Source organism: Dermacentor andersoni, chromosome 3 (assembly GCF_023375885.2).
Source record: "Dermacentor andersoni chromosome 3, qqDerAnde1_hic_scaffold, whole genome shotgun sequence".
NCBI classification, from domain to species: domain Eukaryota; kingdom Metazoa; phylum Arthropoda; class Arachnida; order Ixodida; family Ixodidae; genus Dermacentor; species Dermacentor andersoni.
The window spans coordinates 146,353,148-146,379,428 of NC_092816.1; the positions used below are offsets into that span (position 1 = coordinate 146,353,148).

Here is a 26,281-nt window from a genome sequence, read left to right on the forward strand (position 1 = left end):
TGTTTGAAAAAAAAACACGCAGCTTTGCTTATATATAAACGGTGAGCACAACGTTTTCTTATACGCGTGCACATTCAAACTGCACCTTGTAGCCTCCGTCCGGCGACTCACTGTGGTGTCCGAACAATAGCGGCTGAAGCTGCTCTTCGGCCCCTGCGGAACGCATCCCGGCGACTCGCACCGAATGACAGCTCAATTCGTGTGCGCTGGGTGTTTACAGCGCACGCGGCCTTGCCTTGTTCCCCAGGTGCGCAAGGCGCTTCACAAATGCTCGCGACGATGTCCTTCTGTTTCTTTTTTACATTTTCCTTCCCGCAGGTCGATTGAGAATCTACCTGCAGGCGCTATACGAGAAGTTAAATAGAGGGAAAAGGAATTGACTGCCGACAGCAACGATCCGTGCACGTAATTAGGCAAAGACAGATTTTTTGTTTCTTTCGTGTGCTTTCCGCGGTTGCCTTTCAAGACAGAGCGTGCCTGTTCTGTGCGTTGCTGGTAGCCGCCGCTTTCAAATGGGAGTTGTGATATTGTAGCAGAAGACGGAGCAAAACGTGACAACACAGGCAGGCTGAACTGCTGCAGCGCTGTCGTTTTCTTTTAACCGGAGTGGCGCGTGCCCCGGTTAAAGACATCAACGCTGCGAGTAAATGTAACGCCAACAGAAAAGATGATGCAGCAAAATGAGGATCGCGTGCTGGAAGTAAGTTATACCAGTGACGTCGTCACCGCCGGTAAAGAGAAAGATTTTACTAATTTAACTAAGGAAGCGGTAGATTTTATTTTAGAAAGGCAACTGTGCTGGTTCTGATTTTTCTTTTTAGATTTCATTAAAGCTTTTGATACAATTAATCGTGACATTCTCTGCTCTAAACTTTTTGCGGCATTGAAGGAAGCCCTCTTCAACGCCTTCAAATTTACTTACGCAACGGTGAGCGGCTGGTTGTCTTTTTGCTGGCAAACAGAAAGACAACTAGCATCGGTGCCCCACAACGTTCATTTCTAGAATGCGGTGTTGGGATAGTTGGTTTATGCTTTAAATCTAGTTCTGGCACAGCATAACTAAACGGTAGTGAGAAAGGACAGCAAGAGCGCCAGAGAAAGGGCGCTCTTTCTGTACCTTCTTCTTTCCGCTTAGTTTTGCTGCGCCCTGCAGAACCACGTTTCAAGCTCAATTCTAGGTCCGCTGATACTCTTACTACTACCGATATGTCTAACCACAACGACGAAATGCATCCTATTTGCCGACGACACACCGCTCTCATGTCTTCGGGTAATTGTCTAAACTATCGTATGACCTCTCTTAATGCCGATCTCGTAAATGTCATTAACACACCATGGTGTGTTAAAAATAAACCTCGCATTAATCCTTCCAAAACTGAGTTCGTAATCTTTAATTCTAGGTCTATACATGACACAGAAGTTGTGTCACTTTTTATTATTGTGAAAGAAATTACATGCACACTCCAGGCGCATTTCTGCCGTCGCCGTCGCCGTGATGTTCCATATGAAGTCCCAAGGTCGATAATAAATCGCTGGTGCGCGCCGTGTGCTGTATGTGCGCGCGGCTCGATCTCGCGCGCGCAAGGGAGGAAAGCGGGGAGGAAGCGCGCCGTCTTCCGTCGGGCGCTTTATTTTTTTATTAATACGCATGCTATTTATCCCTCCAACCATTGTTCGTTATTTCGCGACGGGCTTGATTCACGCTTAAAGCTTAACTTGCACATCCAAGAACCACAAAGAAGACGTTCTTACGAAATTAGCGTGCTACTCAAGGCTTATAGATCGTATTTTGATATGCATAATTTGATCACTACCACGCGTTCATCCGTAGCGATCTAAATTATTGTATAGCTTAATGGAAACAAGCCTGACTCTCGTCTTACTTCCCTGCTACGCGTACAAAATTAAGCCATCCGCATTTTTACTAGGGGTAATCGCCGATCTCGTGTTACTTATCTGTACCATAAGCTCAACATACTTTGCAATACTAACCTAGGCAAATCGAATGTCTACGTATTTGCATATCAATCAATTAGCGATAATAAGTTAGTAATTAAGAAGTTACTAATTGAAATGCTGCATGTTTTTCTCTACGCATTATTTTTTTACTTCCCAAGGTAAGTATGACACACACACACACACACACACACACACACACACACACACACACACACACACACACACACACACACACACACACACACACACACATACACACACACACACACATACACATACACACATACACACAGGAAATTAGTTGGCAGAAGTTATTTTGCCCCGTTTGTTTACTAAGAAAACTGCGCCTATGTGGCAACAATCGCAGCTATCCTGCACCAGACTCATTTGGAGCAGTCCTCGAATCAATCGTTCTATATCCCTCGAAACGACGATAAGTGTACTTACGCCTCATATATTCCAAAGAAAGGAATGTTCGACAACTTTGAATACTGAATTTTCGAATCCAGTGTGAATCGCATAGCAGGAACCATTTGATTCGTATTCGAAATTTTGAATATTCGCAAACCCCTAATGTTAAAGCGATGATCTCCCTGAGGCCCCTCCTACTGTTCGCTGATCTTTGAGTGCTGCTGACTGCACGATTAGCGCACGCTGTATCTCACACGCGAGCAAGCATTCCCGTAACGTATCGGCTTATGCATAGCCATCTAATATACTACGCCTACAGATTTGCCGGTCATCCGTCTCTGTCGTCTATGCGATGAAGCAGCAAGTTCCATAATAGAGGGGCGTTGGAAATCATGGGTTCGCGGCACTTCAAATATTTCTGTCTCTGCTATTAATGAACTAATTCGAAAAATGTTTCCTGTAGAGCACTCCGGGCACGTGACGACTTCCAGCGCATACACAAAATTTGCTATGTGGCCTGATAAGACGCCCTTTGAAACTTATTTTGCACGCACCGTTTCACAGTATTGAACCGGCTATTTCCCTCCCTAACATTCCGTCTCTGCGAGATTCTTCTTGTGGACACTTCCATTGTGATTTTCGCTCAGCGGTTGAGGAAATCCTATTTGTTTCTGGTGATTTCTTCGCTAAATTATACGGTGCATTATTTTACTCTTCCTCTGGTTTTCCCCCGACTGTTTCATTTGCTTTCTGGACAGGACTAAATATATTATACAATTTTATCAGGTTTTACTGCCAATTCCCAATAGGGAGTATGCGCCATATTTGCAAGACAATCAAACTAGAACTATGGACTAGACCGTCTTCCATTTACGACCAAGGTCTACGACTGCCTCAAGGAAACAGAAATGCTACATTGTTAGTGTTTTCCTATGTACCCTGTGTACCAGCTAACATTAGCCAAGCTGTTCAACGAAAAGGACATGGAAATACATGGTGCAAAATGCAATTACAACACCTTGTTACGTCTCAACACGGCGAAGATCATTAATTACCCCCCCTTTCATCAGCTCCCATCCAGAAGTCAACGCAGCATTGACGCTGGAAGTTGACGGGTAAACACAAGATCCATCTACCTGGACCTGACAACCTGGACTAATTGATGAATGGGGCCAACGTCAGATGCTACCGTGGGAACGGCTTCGACCTCGGATTTCCAGATTGTTGTATATGCGGGGGCGAAGGTGCCACATCGGAGGCGAAGTTCGGTGGCACGGTGGGACATCATGGGTGGGATATTGCGACCGATTCGACGATTGCCCGTACTTGAAATTTTATTGAAGCGCCCCTAAGACAGAAACACAGTTTAACACAGAAAGGAAGTAGACAGGACAGCGCTCGACTCTCAACTGGATTTATTGTTGGACGGAAAGAACTTTATAAATATGGTAAAGTGTTCTCGCGCATGCGCAGCAAAGCAAGATGAGACACTAATGACACCAGTGCCAAGACTTCAGACCCCTCGAAATTCTCTCGCAACTCTTGTCTGTCAAGATACGCATATATACTCTCCATCGTGCAGCGTTATGGTTGTGACTGACGCAGTCACTACCCCTTTTTCTAGTATGGTATGCTTCAGCTATTTCACGAGTTACTTGACCTTTGTGTCTAAAAATAATCTGCCGGCTTGGCGCTCTTTGGTCATACCTGGCCCATGCGCCACTAAACACCACACATTTATTCATTCAAAAATAATCTGAGTATCACGAAACTGTGGCTTACACCTACCGTTGCTGCAGTTTCTGCAGTGCATGGCTAGACGAGTATAGCTTGTGGATTTTAACGATGCGTTGTGTTCCCTAAGTCGATCGTTTACGCATCTGTCGGATTATCCCACATGTACTTTACCGCAAGGAAAGGGGATCACGTAAACCACCCCATTTCCGCATTTAAAAACTTGTTTTTGATGAGTAACAGATCAATACTTTGGTTCTATTGCTTTGTTAATGCTAGGGCAGATACGCACCAGCTTGTTTCTTGCCGAAAGTATCACGTCAAAGTTTTACCTAATTCCAATATTTCGAAATATTTCAATATTTCGGAATATTTCGAACGAACTGCCCATAGTCAAGTCGAAGAAATACGCATAAACGCTCGAAAGAACATCCTTTCGGTGGAAGTCAATACACAGACAATACTGGAAACACTGACAAACGTCACTCAGTTGGGAAGCATCCCTCTTCGCGCATTCCCCACATACGGCAAGGAAGTGACGACAAGCATCATCTACGACGTGGAAATTGATATTACAGACACTGACCTCGCGAAACTACTGTCATCATAGGCTCCTGTGCTCAGCTTCCACCGTTTTGGACGGTCCCAATGTGTGAAACTAGTGTTCCAGTCGGAAACTTTGCCAACACATGTCAAGGTTGGGTATGTGAGGCATTCGGTGTGTCCTTACCTGCCGAGGCTCTTACAATGTCATAAGTGCATAAAATTGGGCATGTAAGTGCAGTTTGCAAGGGTGCAGTAACGTGCAAACGATGTGGTGGACCTTATGGAGACAGCAATTGCAACATTGCTGCAAAGTGTTTAACTTGTTCTGGTGCCCATGACGCAACGTCAAAAGAGTGCCCAAAGATCAGGAATGAAATCGGTATTCTGAAGAAGACGGTTAGAGACCATTCCTCACACAGGGAAGCGGCAGGGGCTATCCGCCACGGGACCACAGCCCGGGACCGCAGCCGTCCTCGCGGGACCGCAGTCCTCCTCGCGTAGAAGGATCGACGGCTCAAGTGCAGCTTCCACCCCCTCCTTGCCTGAGGAATGAAGAAACACGTGCTTCAAAGCCTTTGTATTCTACGAAAGTGCAAGGCGACCCGTCATCGGCCCCAAAACACATCGGAGACTCAGTGTCCCTCGTTACCATCAAGGCCTGCAGGAACGCCCTTATGCACCACTCCTACACGTACTGAAGAGGATGAAAAGATGGATGATGTTGACATCAAGAGTATGTTGAGAGAGAGAGGGCTCTTTATTAGAAAAATAGAGAATTTTGCCGGCGCGTATACAACCGCTGGCATGTTGAAAATTTTATGGGCTCTATGCGCAGGATCTTTCCGGCCTAAATATCCCGGCCGCCAAGGCTGCCGTGCTGCTACTTGATGTGTTGGAACCGCCTCTAGTGGTTCTACACTACGCAAGTATGGCGATGATGTTTGAAGAACGGATGCGTCAATCGCTTGTTATGCAATGAAATGCTCGAGGTCTACGTGGTCGTTTGTCGGACTTCTGACAGTGGGTATTTAAGTACCAATTTCCAGTTGTTGTTATCTGTGAACCTAATATGGATTCTTCTTTTCGTATTTCTGGATATGTCCAGATATGGTCTCGTAACGATACCAATGATTACATACTATTAATAATTAGGTATGCCTTGCCATAAAACACAGATGGCGCACGTTCACAGTGATTGGAGGATACATCCACCCAAGAGCAAGGATCGATTGCTTGCACCTGATGTCAGTGCTGCGCAAGCATCGCAAGTTCCTCATATTGTGATTGGTGACGTTAACGCGTACCATCCCCTGTCGGGTAGCACTGTAATGAATTATCGTGGCAAACATTTGGCCGACTTCATGCGTAGTCTGGGACTAAATGTGCTCAAGAAATGTGTTCTGTAGGACGTGGCACATCCTACAGAAATTGTATTGACCTAACGTTTGTATCAAGGAGCCTTCTGTCTTCATCATGCTGGTCGACGTATGTAGAGACTAATGGTAGTAACCATCTCCCAACTTACATTCAGTTTAGCTGGTTTCGCCATTCAGCCTCACGTTGCATCCGTCAAACAGAGTGGATTTTATTTAAGACCTCTGTCGACACCGGCTGTCAGAGTATGACATCTTCATCCGAAATGGAGGACATCACTGTATCTACCCTGCGGGACAAACCCAGAGAAGTTAGCGTACCTAGGCACAGATCGGTCGACATACATTATGAGGCCCTTCGCGCAATCCGTCGTCGTGCGGAACGGCATTACAGAACAAAGTCACCATCAGATCTTTCGAACAGTCGCCGAGCCCAACGACATGTTCTTCGACATCTGCACAAGCTTGACAGACAGCGTTGGAAGATATTCTGTGGATACCTAGATCCAAGACAACCTCTATCTAAGATCTGGCGGGTCATATGAAGTAACCAGGGAACTCCAGAACAAAGACATGCATTCCGTGCCGTGACTCTACATCAAGGCCGGACCGAATTGGAAATAGCAGAGCACTACTGTAAACTTATTGTGGATAAGCCTAACGCAGTGACTTCATCTCTTGTCACCATCGCGCCCCCGTCACCTGGTGAGCGACTCGAAGTACATTTTACGATGCAAGAGCTTGACGCTGCAATTTCTGTTTCCCGACGCTCGTCAGCACCAGAACCTGACGGAATCACGTACGCTGCACTCTTTCATCTTGGCACAGAAGCACGATGTATCCTTTTATCTTTTTATAACACGACGTGGGAGTCAGGAAATGTTCCAGATAGTTGGAAATGCAGTTGCAATGTGGCGCTGTTTAAGCCGGCGAAGTGTCCTAACGAGCTTTCCTCCTACAGACCGATCGCCTTATCCAGTTGCGTCGGCCAAGTAATGGAAAGAATGGTCTTTCAAGGATGGAATGGTTCCTAGAGAGCAATAATTGCTTTCCTGAGTTTATGCACGGATTCAGAAGAGGCCGTTCTTACATTGACGGTGTAGTCGATTTGGTCTCCACTTTTGAACAGGAAAGTAGGCATCGGTTAGTTGGAGCTGCTTTTCTAGATATTAAGGGTGCACACGACAATGTACTTCATTATGCAATCCTTGATGCACTGGAAGATTTAGACGTCAGTGGATGGCTATATGCATAGTTTGTTAGCTACCTCAGTGGCCGCACCATGTATATGTCGACAAGTGATGGCAACACCGGCCAGTACAATATACATCGAGGTGTTCCACAAGGGGGAGTTCTCAGTCCAACTCTTTTCAATGTTACTTTGATTGGCCTTGAATCTGAACTTCCTAACACGGTGAAGATTAGAACATATGCGGACGACATCTGCATATGAGCGTCTGGAGCCACCCGTACCGAAATGCGTGCTAGGCTTCAACGTGCAGTGAAAATACCAGCTAAGTACCTGCGGCGTCAAGGCCTCCAGCTCTCAACAGAAAAATGTTCCGTGATTGCATTCACGCGGAAACTAATGACCAGGTATCCGACAATCGTTAACGGAGTAGCGATACCTGCAATAACACACCACAGTTTCCTTGGAGTAGTCATACATCGGGGACTATCTTGGTCAAGACACGTCGCTACACTGAAGTCAAAGCTGAGGAGTTTTGTTCACGTCCTTCGCGACGTTGCAGCTACAAGGTGGGGCCCCTCGGATTCATCATTGCTCCAATTGTACCAATCACAATTCGTGGGGTATATACGCGGTACAGCATGCCAGCGCTCTCTTAGCGCACTGACTTAGCTGTGTGCGCACGCTGGGGAGCATTGAAGCTCAAACATTGCGCACATGTTTGGGCCTCCTAGGATTCACTTCAGTTAATGGAACGATAGCGGAAGCGTCTAAGGCTACGAAAAAGAAAAGACGAAAGCAGCATTTTGATTCTGCTTGAAAGAAGAAAAGGGCGAAGCGCGTGGGAACGATGGAAGGTGAATACGGCTGCTACAATTTTGCCTTTGTACACATTTGACCTTGTAGTAGTTTTCGAATTGAACAATGATGCTGCAACTTTAAATCTTAGGACTCGAATAACAGCGGATAAATCACACTGGGACAAGACTAACTAATGGTAAAAAACCTTGGCTATATTGAAGGACGATTACGCATGTCTTCTTTAGACGATGACTATTTTCGCACTGGCCCCGTCTGCTCTCCTTCTCACACTTACTGTCTATACCAGACGTTCTTTTTTGATCCCACACACAGCACGTGCGCATCATAGGTGAGGTTAGGTTAGGTTATCACTTCGGTGTCGCAGTATCGGGTGGCCGCGTCTGGCTTCACACTTGCGCACCGTGACCGCCGCGTCAGTCACTGAGAGAGTGCGCCCGCAGGCTGTTCCAGTTTACCGGATGTAGATCATATATACCCTATGTACCTCGATTGAACCAATCCCAGCGAACTGCAATATATCCGGTGCTCCTTAGGCGCCCGTATCCTTGCTTGTTCTCCACAGCAACGCTATTTGGCTGTGACCAACTTTGAGCAGCAGATATGGCTTACGCCAATGAGGAAAGAGCGGATATGATTTTGGCTCTAGGTGCGTAAAGTGGACATAGAAGGCGCGCAGTTGAGCTATTTCAACGCTGGCATGAGATATATCGTGTTCACGTGAGATGTACCTGTTCGTATATACCAATACGTGAGACATACCACGTGAGATATATCCTGTTCGAAACAATTTGTTGAGAAGTTTATCAAGGTGCTCTACAACTTCGCGTATCACACTTTCGGTCTGCAGCCAATACTTAAAAAGTTGATTAATTAAACATAACTAATCCATTAGTTAAGGGGAAAATAAAGAATAGCCTGAGTAACTCTAGGCCGGTGCCAACATTATGCATTCGGTCCAACTAGCATCCGTAGTGCCTTTCATATTTAAAAGTTTGGCTCAAGTTATGTGGGACAAGCTGTATAACATACACACATGCACACTCTTCCAAACTCGCCCAACCCTTCTCTGTCTTTACCACGTGACTGCCTTCCTATACTTCATACAGTATACACATACACTCTTTTTTTACTTTGACGCTGGTGATGCTCACGCATTAAAAGGACAGCAGGCGGCGACTAGCTCCTCGTGACCTAATGGTCTTTGACAGCATCTGATGCCAAAGACAATTCACGCAGAAACTCCTACGGCCGTTGTCTAAGTATGCGTAAGCATTGTGCCACTTGCTCATCTCCACGCTGCCTGGCGTCATTATCAACGTTATGAGACTTGATCCGACCAGTATAAACCCTTATCAACCTTATGGGACTTTATCCGAGCCTTATCAACCCTAATCGGTCGGTATGAACCTTATCGCAATTGACCCGATCCTTATCAACCTTATCGGACATGACCCGCACGCTATCAACTCTTACCGCTCCTTATCAACCTTATGGCATTTGATCAGACCCTTATCAGTGCTTATTGACCTTATCGGAATCGATCCGACCATTACAAGCCCTTATCGCTCTTTAGCACCTTACCCATCAGCGTCGAAACATTATCAACCGCGATGAAAACCATATCACTCATCATCAGCACTCCTTATCAACTCATTGACTGCTTATGCGACTATAAGCGCATGAGCCCTTTGAGATTAGTGGCATTTCGGTCGGTGAAGAACGTCCCAACGGAAGGCACATTCCTCGACCACTGAAGTGCATCGGGAATGTGGTGCGTTTGGCATTAATCTTTCGCAATATCGACATTTTTGCTAATGTCTGCAATACTCCAAGTCGGCTGTACTTGTGGTCCTAGAGATGGCTTTTATTGAATCGTGACAAAATCTTTCAATAGAGACTTTATAGAAACTTTTCTCCATTGACATTTGTGCCGTCGGTACAACAGATTCATAGGGTTCAGATATATTCATGTGCCGCCAGCGTTGGTGCGTCCGAGCGTGAGGTTGTAGGCTCAAAACTCACCATCGCCATCGTTTTTCTTGACGAATTTGTTGTTTTATTTAATTTCTTTATAGCGATTCGGCTTACGTGACGGACGGGCGATTTTCGTCGTTGGATAGGCGTAGAAATGCTTACGCACATAAAAAAAAAGAAGGATGACAATTCCAGTGACATGCCTTTTCTGTTTCTCAATTCTCCTGCTGTTTCGAAACCCTGTTTAGACTTTTGTTTTAGTTGTTTTGTTCCTCCCCCCCCCCCCCCCCCCATCTTGCAGAAAAACTTTCTTACATACTCAACTCCATTGTTGGAGTAACTTTCACTCCCCTCATGACTGCAGCTTTTGTCCTCTTCGATGAGCTTTCAGGGAGTGTATCGAATCAGTAAAATGCTTCTCGATGCAGTTGTAACAGGCCACACGCGTAAAACCCATAAATGATCCAAAAGTAACGACATCTGCTCTCTTCTCCTCCTGTGCCGGCGCTCCTTCTCTCGGCTCCTCCCGGGCGCCGACGGTGGCGGCTCCTAGGCCGGGTACAGCCATAGCAGACGCTCCCAACGTCCGCCCCCTTTGGCGCGCAGTGCACTCAGTGGCGCGTCTGAAGGGTTTGGTTGTTGCGTTTATGACAGGAAACGTTCGTAAATGAGTTACTCCAATAACTGCCTGTATCCGCGTTGCACTGCTTTATCGAAGCTCCTTCCACTGCGATCACTTCGACTGCGGTGTCAACGTTGGAGGTGGTGTGCCCAACCGAGCTAACGGAGTGATTTTTTTGTCGAACGGTGCTTTTTGATCAGCTTCATTTGAACTTCAGCGCCGCCAAGACAAAATGGAACAGCATACGCTTTGTATGTGGATGTTTACCTTTCACTTTTTTTTTTTAGAGAGAGACGTGTGGTCTAGGCTTTATACTAACCGATGGTGGTGTACTACTTCCATAATGTAATCTGTCAAAGGCGCGTTTGATGGTACTACAGAAAGGCTCGGTAATGCATCTGGTCATAATTTCTTAATGCCGTAATTCCGAAGGATTCGGATTTCAAATTGGTCTTCGGTGAAATGACTCTACGATGAATAAACTAAGATTAGGTATGGCACAACTTTTTGAAAAATAATACAAGGCACGGAAGAAAATATACACCGTGGGATTTCACAAATGATTTCGAAAATAAGAAATGTTGATATGTCAGGCCGCCGTGTGCGTGGCCATAATAATTTTACCAACGCCGATCGTTGAACATAGTATGGGTCGCATCAGTCCCAGACTGATCCCTCAGGACCTAAATAAAGTTCTTCATACCATACCATACTGCGCGCCCCTTCGTTAGAGGTTTCTTCTACCCGACCTATCCGAGTTAAACAATTTTCAACCAGCTTAGATCTGCACATCTTTGAACCCAGTATAATTTAGGCTGTGTTTAGCAGATATCTGCATTCTGATTTATTATGCGCGCAAATATGGCGTACTCAAGACATCGCTGCCGTTACTGTGCCTAGGCACAGTAAGTGCCGACTTTGGTAGCAACCCCGCAAATACAAATGTGTGCGCCAACGCGCTCTACGTAAAAGCTAGGCCTGCACCGCGAGTAGCGTGAACAGTGGGGGCTCAAACGATGACGACTGCCGTTTTAGTGTCGAGTTCTTCAGCGGGGTCCAAGTAAAAAAAAAAAAAATACGTCTAGCAATGCGTGTCACTTCAGTATGCAATACGCGTCACTGAATGGCGGGTCGAACTAACATATATGAAGCGCAACTTTCGTGTGTGAGCCCAGCAACGGTTTCAACTACAACGAAACGAGTGCGCCAAACAATGTGCGTAACATGATAATGAAGCCTGCCGAACCAGAAGCGTGAACGACGAGGCTCAGACGACATGAAGCACGGCTTTCGTAGCAGCGAGTGAACGTTTCCAATTACAACCATGCCGAACGTTATTTAGTGCGAAGAAAGGCTGCAGACGCTCGCGCTTCTCACCAAATCGTCCGAAAAAATACGAGTGACTTCTGATGAATGGCCACGTTCCTCTCAAAGGTGCGGGTCCCGCGCATTTTCAAAGTTTACCCAGCCGATCTTGTGCAGTCAAATCTTTCGGTGAGCCGCGTTGCTTCTTCCGGACGGAATAACAAAAAGTCCTTTTCCCTAGCCTCCTCGGTCGTTGCACCCATAAGCTAGGCAACGCCGCAATACATAAACGGCGCCAGCGCTAGCGAAACGCTTCCCGCCAAAACTCCGCCGCCAGAAACCAACCGAAGCGCGATTTCGATAACCGGGAATGGCGCCGGCGTCTGCTTACGGACCAAAAAAGCGCGCGCTAGCACGTGACCACGGCGCGTCGACCAATAGGAGGGTCGACTCTGCGGAGGCATGGCAGGCGAGAGAGAAAGCGGCAAGGTTAGGAGGAGGTCGTTACTTCTTCATTTAGGGGTTTTACACACGCGCAGATAACAGCGCCGCTGAACAAACGACAAGACAAAAGGCACGCGGCGCTATCCTACTATCAAACGTGTTTGCAGTGCATATACGTATATATAGCCATGCTCGGAGTGGCAGAATTGACGCGGGGAGCAGCTAGGCTTTGCAGACATTAATAATGACTGGATCGCGCGTATGAGATTTGTCTGCCTGGGTGGTGAAGCTAGCACGCGATCGTTAATTAAGGATAGCAAAGAAAAAAAACAATTCATTTCGCTCAGTGCTCACGACAAATTTTTCACAACTCTGTCTAAGCGTAAAGAGAAAAGGAAATAAAGTTGTTTTGAAATTAAAAGAATTACTGTACTTTCCATTCACGATATTTTTCTGTTGTAAAAATGGGAATGTTCGGCTTTTCCTTTCATTCTTAGTTTCATTTTACTGTGCATAGTTCAATTACGCACAGTAAATCGTGTTAGAAAACAACACTGATTCAACGCGGAAACGTTTCAGCACTTTTCCTGGCTAAAAAAAAAATAAAAACGTCCCAAATACGCAAGCGTAAGGCGTGGCATATACATGTAGTACCTTATACACGGAAATTTTCGCTCACGGAGAACTCCGCCGACACCGGTTTTTTTTGCGACAAGGGGCCCTTAACACTGTCGCGTTAAAATGAGGCCCGTGGCGTCCCACCGATGTCACCAAGAAAGTGCGTGGTTTTCAGTAAACGGAAATCTAGATTTACGAACGTGAACAGAGTTTACAGACCATTCTCCTTACTAAGCTGAACCGAGTTGATGTTTATCTTTAACATAGTTTCAACGACATTTTAAAGGGACAATAAACTAGCGAAATCAACAAAAGACAGTTGGAACGCCCCTTTTCTGTTTCAGTAATCAATCTATTACCGCGAAATCGACGAATTAAGAGTTTTTTTTCAAGAGTACCTTAGCAATATAAATTGATTCAGTGTTTCTCTTTACTGTTAAGATGGTCTATATCGTTACACTGTAACGTCGTGTAGCAATTAAACTAGGTATGCTAATCTTGCTCACGAAAAAAAAAAATGTGTACGTGCGTCATGACGCATATATCGGCCTCCTGGGTCTATCGTAACCGAAAGAAACTGTTTCTTAGAAACGAGCATCGTAGTAAGCTGTTTAGTGCGCTCTTGCGCTTCCCAGTGTATATTTTTTTAAAGGTTTAAACCTTCATTTAACAATAAAATTGACAATTGTCAAACATGTGTCAGTATTAACCGCTTAAACCACGGTCGTACGTCCCGTAACACGCATTATCACCCAGACATTTGCAATGATGACTTCACTAAGCTCGAATGAAATAACCAAATAATAACCTCCCAGAAAACATATATAGTTTCATGCACTGACAGTATAAATCATTCCGGGAAACCATCTTGTCTGATCCTTTGAAACGTACGCTTCCCCTACTCCAGCCCACATGATCTTATTTTTTCTTGTTTACCCTGCCGCCAAAATTAATTTTTGTAATTGATTTTTTTTTTATTTCTCTTTCTATTCTCGACGTTCACTGCGTTATGTTCTGATACTGTCACTTCGGGTGGAGCCCTCCCTCGTACACCTTCAGGCCGTTGAGGTGGAAATAAATGAAATATTAAACGCGCAGTATTTATTTGAAGGCCACGTTATAGCGTGCGCGCCAGCTTGTAACGGACGCTGGATTCGTCGGCCGCGCCTCGCGTAGGACTAACAAACAGTGCGCTGCGCTTTCGAACGCACACGCGCCTTGGCAATTGACCGACACGCAGGCAGCTGGGCAGGTATATTTTGCTGATCATCTGTGTGATCCATGAAAGCACCGCACACGAGCAACCAAGACCGCTGCTGCGCATTATGCTTGTACAATTACACATATCGCTCACGAGCGATGTGTTGCTGCATCACTGCGAAACACACAACCAAACGAATTATCCGCCTAATGCGGGCTTCACTGTACTGCGTCGCAGCCTTACAGGTTGGAAGAGCGTCGAATGAAATGTTTACAAGAATAGGAAAATGCAGCGAACAACATATCCATCAACGTAGAAATTGTTTCAAAAGTGGCGGCGACTTCGGCCTGGCCAAGGTCAATGTTCGCGCCAGCGAGGTTTTTTTTTCTTTCGTTGTTTTTCGCATGTTTGACGTACCAAGCGCGCAAACACCCGGCGACGCGCATATCGCACAGGATGGAGAAACGCGCGCGCGCGAGAGCGCTTTGTGCCGCATTATGCAGAATCCCCGGCAGGTGCTGTCACAGAAGGAACCGTTACAACTGCCAGCGAGTGCTGCGATAAGAGACAGGCACGCGTGTGCAAGACGAGCTCGAAATCGCTTACCAAGTCTTCCAGGATAATCTCATCCCGTGTGGCCCGCACGGCGCCCGACATCGCGTCGGTCTGCTGCTTTCCCGACGAGCTGAGGTTCACATGCGATAACAGCATACCTGATAATGCTGCACTTTCAATAGCTGCGCGATAACAGCGCTACGTGGGTGTGCTTGCGGTGCGCTTCATGTTATCGCGCGTATTGCGCATATCGAGCGAAGCGGCTGGTAGCTTCCGCACCGACGGTCGATAGCAGAAAAGAGAGGATTGAAATCGAAACTGAACGACTAAACAGCGGATTTTCTTCTTGTAGCCATTCTACTTTATCGCCTTGACAAAGTTGTAAAAATAACCACGCTACTTTAAGCAATACCGTCATTTTTTTTTGTATTTGTACAGACTAAACAAAACGTAAATAACATATATTTTGTAACAAGTAGTTGCATGTCGCACCTAAATGGCGCTGCTGTAGTACTCGTAAAAACGCGTAATTCAAGCGGTCAACCTTGGCGAAGAAAACGTGCTCGTGTTTTGGTTTGTGCACGTCGTAACATTTAATCCTACTTAAGCGATTTGTCCAATGGCTCGTCCGCTCACCGTGAGTGAAGTTTGTTTCGAATGTGCCCAACCTTCTCATTTTCTGTGGACACTTGCTAACACGTGATACGCTTGAAACACTTGCAAACCACGTGTAAAGCCGAGAGGCCGCTTTGTCCGTTTTTTTTTTTTCCCGGTTCCTGGTGCTGTGAGATTTTAAAATGCCGTTTTTGTTCGCATCTTCTTTGTGCTTACATGCGGCTTTTTCTTGTGCAGGCCTGGATGCGAGGGCTCTTGAAGACGTCGTACCTCAGCCCTCCATCCGTCTCGAAAGCTTGTTTTTCGCGTCAGTCTAACCCGGAAGAGTGGGATGCACTTAGCGGGGATCTCTTGGCCATACACTCGAGGCGTGAAAAGGACAAACTAGTCTCCAAAAAGCGCAGGTACTTTAGCCCCCTGAACTCCAAGATGTTTTGGATGTTTGTGATTCGTGCATTGTAAAAACTGAATCGATTTTACAAACGTTGTATAGTCGCAGTACACTCCGCTCAACGGAACTCGAGGCGGAAAGAGAAAAGTGCTCCCTTTATTGGAATTTTCGTTCCAGCTGAAGAAACGAAAGTCATAATGTACGTCATAAAAGCGCAGATGTTTTTGTTCTTGTTATATGGAAGCAAAGGAAGGCATAATTGGACGCTGCTTCATTGTCGCATATTGTTTTACGCAAATTGTGCGTTTACGTGAGGCAAATGCAGCTGTCACTTCGCGTAGCCGCTGTGTATGAAGCAACACTGCAGGATAACAACTGCCCTTGATGCTTGTGCGTTACTGTAGCACACACAGGATAACAACGGAGGAAAGAGAAAAGTAGAAGGCAGGGAGGTTAACCAGAATAACGTCCGGTTGGCTACCCTACACCGGGGGAATGGGAAAGGGGAAAACAAAGATCACAGGGAGAGAGAGAAGGGAAGGAAAGAAGGAAATTGTCACAATTTTCATGCCCGTCATGGTTTCACTTGTCACTTTGACAGGATTAGCCACTTTGATGACAGCCATCATCACATCTTCCTAGTGATTGAGACACTGTTATTTGATATGTTCAAATTGTGGTTTGCAGCAGAAAGTGCACACTGTCAAAGGGCACCCTCAGCATGTTTGGGCGTTTGGAAGTAGGAAAGTGCAGTGTGTAGATCATGCGCAGGCGATCGTGCCTGCAAAGCATCGAACCACTCCACAGCTTGAAAACAGCCGAAATTTGAAACGAAAGCCTTCCCCTTGAGGCAACTCTGCATACTTCAGAGAATCAAGGTTGCATGCATAAACGCTTATATGCAAGGTGCGCCACCAGCAGCATTGCAGATTATGGCATGTGACTCAATAAATTGTCTAATGTAGAACACACAAGATAGTTGCTGGAAGGGTGCTGCATGGCAGCGACGAAAGATGCGTGGCTTGTGATGTTAACATAGATGGCCCCTTAGGTGTGGTATGGAGCAACACAGAGAAGGACTGTCAATTGCAGACACTAATGATGGCAAAGGGGGAGAGTCTGTCTTGACTGGGAAGTTCACCTCCTTGCAGCGTGGCGATGCAACTTTTCTATTTCTCCTGAAATGCTCCCAATGCAGCAGCACTTTATAACCACATGACAGCACTTACAACATACTGGCAAGCCTTGGTGCACCCTAAATAATTTTAATATAATAGCTTTTCTACGAAGTAGTTTTGGTTTGTTTTTCCAGATGGTAACGGTGTCGTAACATCACGACGCTGGTTGTCTCGTGGGAGCAGGACATTGCCACATTTTGGCACTTGCTACGGTTCACTCGGTCGTCTGCCATGCTGCTACATCAGGCCTTGTAACAAGTGGCTGCACAGGAGGGAATCCAGCGAGCTAGAAAATTCTTGTATTGGTTATCCCAGTTAATCCAGTATTGTCATTTGATCTTCTCATGTGCTTTGCTTTAATCCCTTTCCTGCTGTGGTCTTTTGAGGCTAGCAGTATTCTTATATAGAATTCCAATGGTAGAGTCTGAGTGGGCAACCAACTCCGTGGGTGAGCATGCCACTACAGCATAGAGCGGCGCCTCCAAATGTGCAAGTCAGACACAGGCCTTGCAACTAGGGCAGGGATATGGCAAAAGCTCATGCACACCACGCAACCAAATCTTCAACTACCCAGCATGGCTTGCATGCCAGAGGTGATTATCATCTGCTGTCTCCACCCGCCGCAGCGGCTTCTCTGCAATGCAGTGTGTTTGAACAGCATGCACGACACTATGAAGATGTAGACAGGCCACAATGGGAGATTTATTTCCTGAAAAGCAGGGTAGAAGCAAATGTACCAAAAAAAAGTGGAAATAATGTACAAAAATGTACAAATGCAAAAAAAAATATACGGAACCCCCACGTACAGTGGGAATCGATGTAAGCGAAACTTTCTGTGCTGCTTGCGTTTGTTGACGGTATTTGGCGGAGATGTTGATGGCATAGGATAGTGGTGATGGGATGTTAAATGTTACGTTGCCTGCACCACTTATGTTTGTCCAAGTAGTACATGGAACACAGAGAGACTTCTCGTGCATTCACTCATCCCTTCACTGAAGAGAGCCCAAATGAGCAATGCTTTCTGACGATGCACTTTGTTTCTCCCCTGTCATGTTAGGTGTACTGCCACGAGTGCAGAGGGGTAAGGTTAACCACCCGTTTCCTAAGTGCGTCGGTATGGGATTTGGTTGTACCCACTTTCTGCCTCCTCTCTCTCTATTCTCTCTACCTCCTCAGTGGACTGTCGTTGCTGTTGCACATGAGCGTAGAGGCAAGCGCTGCAGCTCCTACAATGCTTTTGCAGGGGTTTACACCTAATTTCAGCGTCCAGCGGGCATTGTTGCGTTCCCCAGGGTGTGTCAGAGGGCACCTCCTGATGCCGTGGCATGCAAAGCCGTAGCAGCAGCAGTGGAAAAGTTGAAGGAAGAGGCAAATAAAGCTCCACTTTAAAACATGAGCAAAATATCAAACTTTTGCAAATTGATGACTTCTGCATTGCGGCTCTGCACATGCGGCTGTCGGCGTTGGTGAAGAAAAGGAAACATCCTCCAAGATAACATGCAAAAGGACAATTTAAACTTTGATGTACTAGACGCCTAATGAAACGCACAAGGGGACGGGACAAGTGGATCTGGCCAGAGGTAAACGGGACACGAAACTTATATCACACACATGGTGACAGCACCGGTAAGCTCAATGTCGGGTGCTGGGATTCCAGAGAGCTACAGGGAATTGTCGAACTCAAATCATAATATGAAGTGAAGCAGCCCTTTTCCTAGCAGACAGCATGGCTTTGCAGACTACCATATTCGGAGCTATGCTTGCCAGTTACTCGTTGCCACAGTTATGCTACAGTCACTGTGGTTTGTGGCCTAGTGGACTTAGCAGATTGTATTGTAACAATCTTGATTTCTATGACCCTTCTCGAGATTTATATAACACAACCGACACCAGTCGTCGGCTTTTTGATATTGTCAGTGGTGAGTAGGGCCAGTCGTGCCAATCAGGGGATATGCTGCATCCACAAGGAGGTCACAATTATTCTCGCTTATAGAAAGGAGTTCTTGGCTAGATGTGACAACCAGAACACAACCGCAATAGGTAGTGATACCTGTTGCAGTATGTGGACATGATTCGATGCAATCAGGAACTCCGGGCACTCTAGAAATCTGCAGAGAAGTAACAAAATTAATGTTTTGTAGTCTCGTATGCAAACTGAATCGCAAAAATTAAACAAAAGCAACATTATCATTACTAATTAACCCTACACTGATTAGGCACAGACGACTTTCGTAGAAATCTGTTTGCAATTTCTCCAGGTTTGCTGGAAATTTCACGACCAGTGGCCCTAGTGGTCTGATGCACCGAGCTTTCTAAGAGGCCGAAGCTGCTTGCTACGTTTTGCATGCAGGTTTTTTTCGCTGTGTGCCTGCACAGGCGGTTACGATGCACACTCTGACAAATGTACAGTCGACTGATTCTTTAACAGTACCGCATACCGCGCGAGTGGCATCAAGCCAGCTGGTCAGTGTCTTCTAACAGCGTGAAGCGACGAGATCAGCAAGAGTAGCACAAGTGCACCTAGTTCACTGGAAGCGCAAGTGTCGTCTGCTAGGCTCTCTCCATCAGCACAGCGCAGCCCCTGGCACGATTAACTTGGTGCAAGCTCCCCGGCTTATCGGGGATAGCGGCTTTCAGTGAACTTGGTGCGCATGCCTTACTTTTTCTGATCTTGTTGCTTCACACGGTTAGAAGGCGCTAACCGACCGGCTAGTCGCCGCTTGTGTGGTACTGTTAAAGGGCCCCTCACCAGGTCTGGCCATTTTGAGCTGACAAGCGCAGAGTATACGTTGCGCAATAATGATCACGTCTGCAAAGTATTACATTGCTAGGCACCACGAAAAGATCTTAAATTTAAAACCGAACGCCGTTTTTTCTTCTTGCGGCTGCCACGCTCCAAGCCGGACGGTGACGTAATCCTGTCCGCAGTGTGACATCGCTTGTGGTGACACGTGACTTCAAGAATTATTCAAGACAACATTTGTTATCTGTGTGATCTGTTGTTTTAATTGACGAATTGAAGTTTAGAGAAATAATAAAACACGCAAACGGAATTTCTGTGTTCGTTGTTTTACTTCGCACCGAAACAAGAGCGTTGTACTTCCGCTTCGTCTGCTTGTTCCCATGGTTGTGCGGTCATGTGCGCAGGTACCGAAACAATGTCATTTTCTACCTTGTTGCAGCTAATGATCATGCTCTGCTATCCGCTTGTTCTACCGCAGTATTCGTGTAGCACTGAATTATACCGCTAGTCATGTTTCCTTGTGCACAGCACGCAAAATAGTGCGCTGCGCGAACAAGACAACAGCTTGCCAGCGACGCCATCGGTGGAAATGCGTAGTGCCGAAAAAAAAATAAATGCAAGGAGCAAAAAAAAAAAAATGAGGGTTGGGTCTGTGACATATGCATCATGCGATCCTCGAGGTCTGGTATGGGAGAACGCAGGGAAGGAATTTCGCTTGCGTAGGCTCGACGGCGCGAGTGGAGAGAGCGTTTTGCTTGGCAGTGGAGCCTGCTTGCTGAAATCATGGGTTAGTGGCACTGAAATATTTCCATCTCGGCTATTAATGAGCTCATTTGAACATCTTTTGCGGCAGAACGCTCCCTAGAGGACACCTAACAACTTGCAGCGTATAAACAAAATTTGCTATGAGGCCTGGTGAGGGGCCCTTTAAAGGGATACAGAAAAAAAATAGAAGAATATAGAGAAAGCCCCACAATTGCATTCCTAAGACACGATTGCTATAGTATATAGTCATTATTCGGGTTACTTTTGAGCGGATGGCTTTATTTTTGACGCTCTATGAGCGGCCACCGCTTCACTCGCAAAGCGCTCCCGACAACAAGCCGGCGGATCTTACGTCGCAGCTACCCTCAGCAGCCGTGAAGCGAACTGACCGGCTGCGCAGTTTTGTTTTCCTCGCGCTGCGCAGTGCAAAATGCAAAGTTCTAGTGAGAGTGATAGCATGAGCGGAGATTATGACTCCGACTTGGATGAGCGGCCTACTGAACGACCACGAACGATAAAGGCGTATGCCTATACGATCTGTCTGCGTCGGCAAGCGAAATTGACGACGACCCGCCGCACCAGTCCCCCTCCGCGGTGCCGAGGGAGATGAGGGGCGGCATCATAAGTGGAAACCAGATATAAACGCAGATCCTGCGGCTTGGATCGCAAGCTCGCACCTGTCATGAATGAGTTAGTGAGACGAGAGGCGCACGCCTCATTGACAGTGTTGCATCCGTGGTGGTGCTCCCAGCGTGATTCATTCACGCAAATGCTTTGCCATGTTTGGTTTCAACAGAGCGAGGACGCTTAGGCCTCAGGCTATGCAATGTCAGGCGACGTAAGGAAATTACTCTGCGTTCTGCGCAAAGTGGCTTGCTCCGCCTGCTTGGTTGTATATGTTATGGGTAGCTGCTGGCGCGTAAAACATGAAAGCTACCAATGCACAATACAGGTGCCGTGAGTAGACACTGTACAAAAAAAAAAGTAGAAATCGTTGAAGATATTGACGCGTGTAGACCTCCCTATACCTACGCCATCTGCGCAGGTGTGGCCGGCGGCGTGAGCGTAACAGTCGGCTGCCGACTCTCGTGCGGCAGGTGCTTGATGCACGCAAGTAGCTGTTATTGAGAATAGATGCGATGAAGCAACAGGTGAGGATTGAAGCCAGGCATGTGCGGTGACTGAAATGCGCCTCTGTAAGCAGGGAGCGTCTTGTTCTTCACGGAGTGAACTAGTACACGTGCAGCGGTTTCAGCGTCGCATTGTTTCATCGCAGCCGAGCACTCCTTCCCTTGGTGCAAACGAGATGGCGCCACCACTCTCATGTCGGCGAATTTTTTTTCGTCAGCCATCGCTTCAGACGATGCGGATTTCGATTCATTCTGGCAGAATTGGCCAAACATCTGGCTCAGAACGTTGTACAAACGACAAATTACGGTGAAACGGCACCTGTGCGCAAACTACAGCGTGAACAAGCCAGCGGTTCATGGGAGAAGCATTCATGAGAGGTATGCGAGAAAAAGACTACCGCTGCCTGCCGTTTTCACATGCGCACAGCAGACCCTCGGCATTCTGCGGCATTGACACGGCTGCTCCACACATCAAACCACAAATTGACGAGATGAAGGATAAGGTTTTCGAACAGCTCACACGAGGAAGCGGTCCGAATAGGACGGTCGAACAAAGAAAGCGCGTTGCTGCAAACGTCAACTCGCCCCTTTGCGCGCTCAGTGTGGACAATCGCTCGCAATGGGCCTTGAGGTGGGTAAGCATGATGTGATATCCGGTTTTGCTGGAGCTTTCGGAGGAGGCCGGTAGGTGCTGTGATTTGAGAAATAGTTACTAAAATAATTACTTTTCGCTCACTTCTCCTCAGAAAGAGTGTTGTTTTGGTTGCTCTCGGTGTGACAACTATCACTGGAGACAGGAATCTCTGCGACAAATTTTTTATTCACCATCCCTTTAAAGAGTGGGTCAACTGTACCTGAACACATGGAAGAACATTACATATACAAGTCAAAATAAGCATAAATACTGATGTTTATAATTTTATAGTCATTACTGGTCAAATAATAAGTAAATATGTTAAACAGTTTCCACAGATTTAACTGGTACCCCACCGTGCCTGTTTGATGGGCACATCGAAGAAACAGCAAAGTTGGCGATTAATCTCTCAACTACTGGTCGTGTCAGCCAGAAGTGCCTGTGAAACTGCTATAATAGCGGAATATTTATTGCTAAACTATTTTCTTTCCTATCGGTCTGTTAGAAATTTTGGTACCTCTTCATCAGAGTAGCAGTGAACAATGCCTTCGACACTGCCGACAACTTTTGATCTTGACAAGGACGTGAAACAGCATCTTGAAGGCTTGCTCATAAGTGGTTGCTTCAGCGTTGCTGTCAGATGCAGCGCTACTCGAATCTGAACTTGAAGTGTCACATTCAGAGCTGTTGCTCTTGAGTAGTGCAACCCAATGTAGCGGCGTCTGTCGATACCAGAGACCCAGCATGAATAGAAGCATGCAGGGAAGAAAAAGGAAATGCGTCAGACGAGAGTTCATGTCCCCTCCGCTGATTTTCGCTGAGCAGTTTCGGCTGCCCTGCAGAGTGATCTTGCCTCTTCACGTGCTCTCAATCTGCCATTGGAACCGTCTTGCTCCAAAAAGCAGAACATGCTGTTCCAGAAGTGCTCCATATCTTCCATTGGAACTCGGTATTAAACAAATAAGTAAGACTACACCTATCATTTTCACATCGTGTCACTGTCTCTGTAAGCCATTAACGCGGACAGTGCTATGTGCCTTATGTCGCACTCCCTTGCGTGTGTTCTAGTATCAGAAGACCAACTCTGAAGTCAACGGAGCAACGTCCAAGCAAAGAGCAGATGTCAAAACCAGGCATGGGCGCTGAGCACGTGTTTGGACTGCACCCCGTGCTGCTTGCGCTGCGTTCACGCAAGCGAATCCTGTACGAGCTGCATGTTGATGCTGGAAAGCTGTCCAGCGCGAGCAGGCTGGAGCAGAACCCACTGTTGCTGCAGATACTGGACCTGGCCAAGGAGCAGGAACTTCCCGTCAACGGATGTCCGCAGAGTCGCCTGGGGCAGCTGTGTAGGGGTGCAAACCACCAGGTGGGTGAGGGCGTCATGTGGTACATGTCAAAGTGCCATTAGACACAAAGGCACATTAAAGAGGGATGGTGTTAATAACCCTTTCTTGTCTGAATTTCTTAAACGAAGTGATGATGTACATCTGAATGACTAAAGTCAAGGGAAAATAAAGGAAAAGCTCCCTATAGAGTTTTCAGTAATGCATTGAAGGTTTTTCTTGTGAACTGTCAAAAACTAAAGTGTTGTTAGCGTCATGCAGTCATTCTTCAGACTTCTTCATTCACAATCGCAATAGTGTGAAACATGGCCACAGATTACCGCATTTACTCGCATAATGAGCAAACCGCCTACTTTTCCAATCAGAAAGTGTGTTTTACAGCAAACCTGTTAGCCTCTAGTTGGTTGGGATTTTCGTGGCATGCTCACCCAAGAAACAGCAGCTGGGAAAGGGGTTTATGCTTGAGTCTCCATGTCACAAAATTATGTTTTCTCATATGTTCGAATTACAATCCGATGCAATCATGCCTGTAGGTAGTGTGAAAGTCATACTTTACAAATTTTCTGGTGCATTTTACTTTGAGTAATTCAATTAGTTAAATAACGCACTTTCGCTAGGTGGAGGGCGTACAACAATGAGGCTATATACTGTGCTAACGTTACTGCTGCCTAGCGGCTGGAGCCTTTCAGACAGACCTCAAATGGCAGCTGGAAAAGGGCTTTGTCTTTCAGTTTCCACATAACAGATTTATGTTTTCTTGTATATTTCAATAACAGTCTGTAGTTATGTCTGCAGCTTGTTTGTATGTCTTACACATTTTGTTTGTATGTCTGTATGTCTTACACGTACACGTTTTCTGGCGCAGTTTACTTTTAATTATTAATTTAGTTCAATAAGGCAGGGTACTGGTTTGGGCTAGTTGGTTACAGTTGAAGATCAATGTTATTTGCGCACCACTTAGAACGAGGACTGGTCCTTGTTCCAAGTAGTGCGTAAATAACATTGATCTTCAATAAGGCATTCGCGCTTGGCGGACGGCTTAGAAGAATGAGGATCTATATTGCAGTCTTACGCACACGTGCACGCATGCGTGAGCTATGCCGCTTGTGGTGGTGCTTGTCTAGTGCCAGCACCAGCTTTGCTGTACATCCATTTTCTCAAGGTGCAACAAAGGCGGATTTTTTCTTTCCTCGCATAATGATCGCACCACAAACTTGCTGCCATAAAGTAGGAGACATATGGTCCGATCCGGTGTCCGATGCGCTAAAATGGCATCTGGATCCAAGGCATTCTGTCGTGCGGTAACACTTGATTGGATGCCTGACATGTGACAAAAGAGACGCGGTATGATTCAGTGTCTGAGGCGCCTGAATGGCAGATGGATCCGAGGTGCTTTGCTGTGCCATAGCACCAGTGGGACACCTGGCGGGTGACAAAAGTCTCGAATCCAGCTGCGATTCTGGTGTGTCGGACATTGTATTGTACCGTGGGTTTCCTACTGTTTAGAGACTGCCGTGCAAAAATAGTTCACTCAAAATTGAGAGTAGGTGGTGGCCAACTCTGCAAACGCAGTTTTGGTTTTGTATCCGATTGTAACGCACAAGGAATTTTCGAACCTATTTTCTTTGGAAAAAGATGGGCGCAAGATTTGGGTAAATATTGTTACGCGTCTTCTCTCTGTTCATGTCGTCGACGGATATTTGCCAGTATCCGGACCGTAAGTCGATAGAAGAAAAATAGGTGGCACCGTACAGGCAGTCTAGAGCGTCATCAGTACGTGGCGAAGGGTACACGTCCTTTTTTGTGATTTTGTTCAGGTGGCGATAATCTACACAAAAACGCCACGTTCCATCCTTCTTTTTGACAAGTACAACGGGAGAAGCCAAGGGACTACAGGAAGGCTCGATAATGTCCTTTGCAAGCATCTTTTTGACTTCCTGTTGGATAACAGCTCGTTCTGATGCAGAAACACGATATGGACATCGGTGAATAGGGTTCGCATCGCCAGTGTTTATGCGATGGGCCACGACGGACGTTTGACCTAAGGGTCGATTGTTAAAGTAAAAAATGTCGCGATAGCCTTCAAGAATGCGGCAAAGGGCTTCAGCTTGAGTAGGTGTAAGGTCAGAGGAGACCATCTTCTTAATGTTGACATCAGTACTGTGCGATGACGTCACAGTATGGGCTGAGCTGTAACGATCTTCCACTGTGAATGGCTCGACCTCATCAGCCTGCAAAGCACGAATTATAGCCAAGGAGATCCCCTGAGGCAGAACTTGCGCGGTTAGCGCGAAATTGACAAGTGGAAGGCAGGTGCGGTTGCCAGTAATTTTCAGCACAGTATGCGGCATGATAACACCATGTGCAAGCATAACGGCCGGAATTGGTGCGGCCACGTAATTACCGTCAGGTACAGCTGGTGAGGACAACAAGTCTACGTGTGTCACAGAGTGAGGTGGTAGGCAAATAATATCTATGCAGCTCAGATGGCTTGGAGGCGGGTCCACAGGGTCGGCAAGAAGAGGCAAGTCAAGGCGAGTGAGCTGGCCGAACAGTCAATGAGGGCAGAATGATGGGCAAGAAAATCCAGACCGAGAATGAGTTCGTGAGGGCAATGCTCGATGACGGTGAAGAGAACGACGGTGTGTCTCTCAGCAATGGTGAGTCGGGCAGAACACATGCCAACAATAGCGACAGTCCCTCCGTCGGCGACTTGTACAACTCGGTTC

General features: G+C 46.5%; 2 protein-coding genes across 9 annotated transcripts in view; one reads left to right on the forward strand and one right to left on the reverse strand.

Moving 5' to 3' along the window:
* Positions 1-15,052, reverse strand: part of LOC126525087 (cholesterol transporter ABCA5-like) — a 201,818-nt gene extending 186,766 nt beyond the window's left edge. For 3 of the 8 annotated variants that reach the window (XM_072287327.1, XM_055067517.2, XM_072287325.1), the window contains exon 1: positions 14,805-15,050. In XM_072287327.1, the coding sequence (XP_072143428.1) occupies positions 14,805-14,909 (105 nt within the window). In that variant the 5' untranslated portion in view covers positions 14,910-15,050. Of the gene's footprint in view, positions 1-85; positions 182-6,175; positions 6,215-14,804 lie in introns of those variants that run through there. The other 5 variants (XM_050173149.3, XM_072287329.1, XM_072287328.1 and 2 more) reach the window with 5 other exon arrangements.
* A 240-nt stretch (positions 15,053-15,292) lies between these two features.
* LOC126525083 (rRNA methyltransferase 1, mitochondrial-like) overlaps positions 15,293-26,281 on the forward strand; it is a 63,408-nt gene continuing 52,419 nt past the window's right edge. Inside the window, exons 1-3 of the mRNA XM_050173145.3 lie at positions 15,293-15,390; positions 15,606-15,772; positions 23,278-23,575. Of these exons, the coding sequence (XP_050029102.2) occupies positions 15,373-15,390; positions 15,606-15,772; positions 23,278-23,575 (483 nt within the window). The 5' untranslated portion in view covers positions 15,293-15,372. The remainder of the gene's footprint in view (positions 15,391-15,605; positions 15,773-23,277; positions 23,576-26,281) is intronic.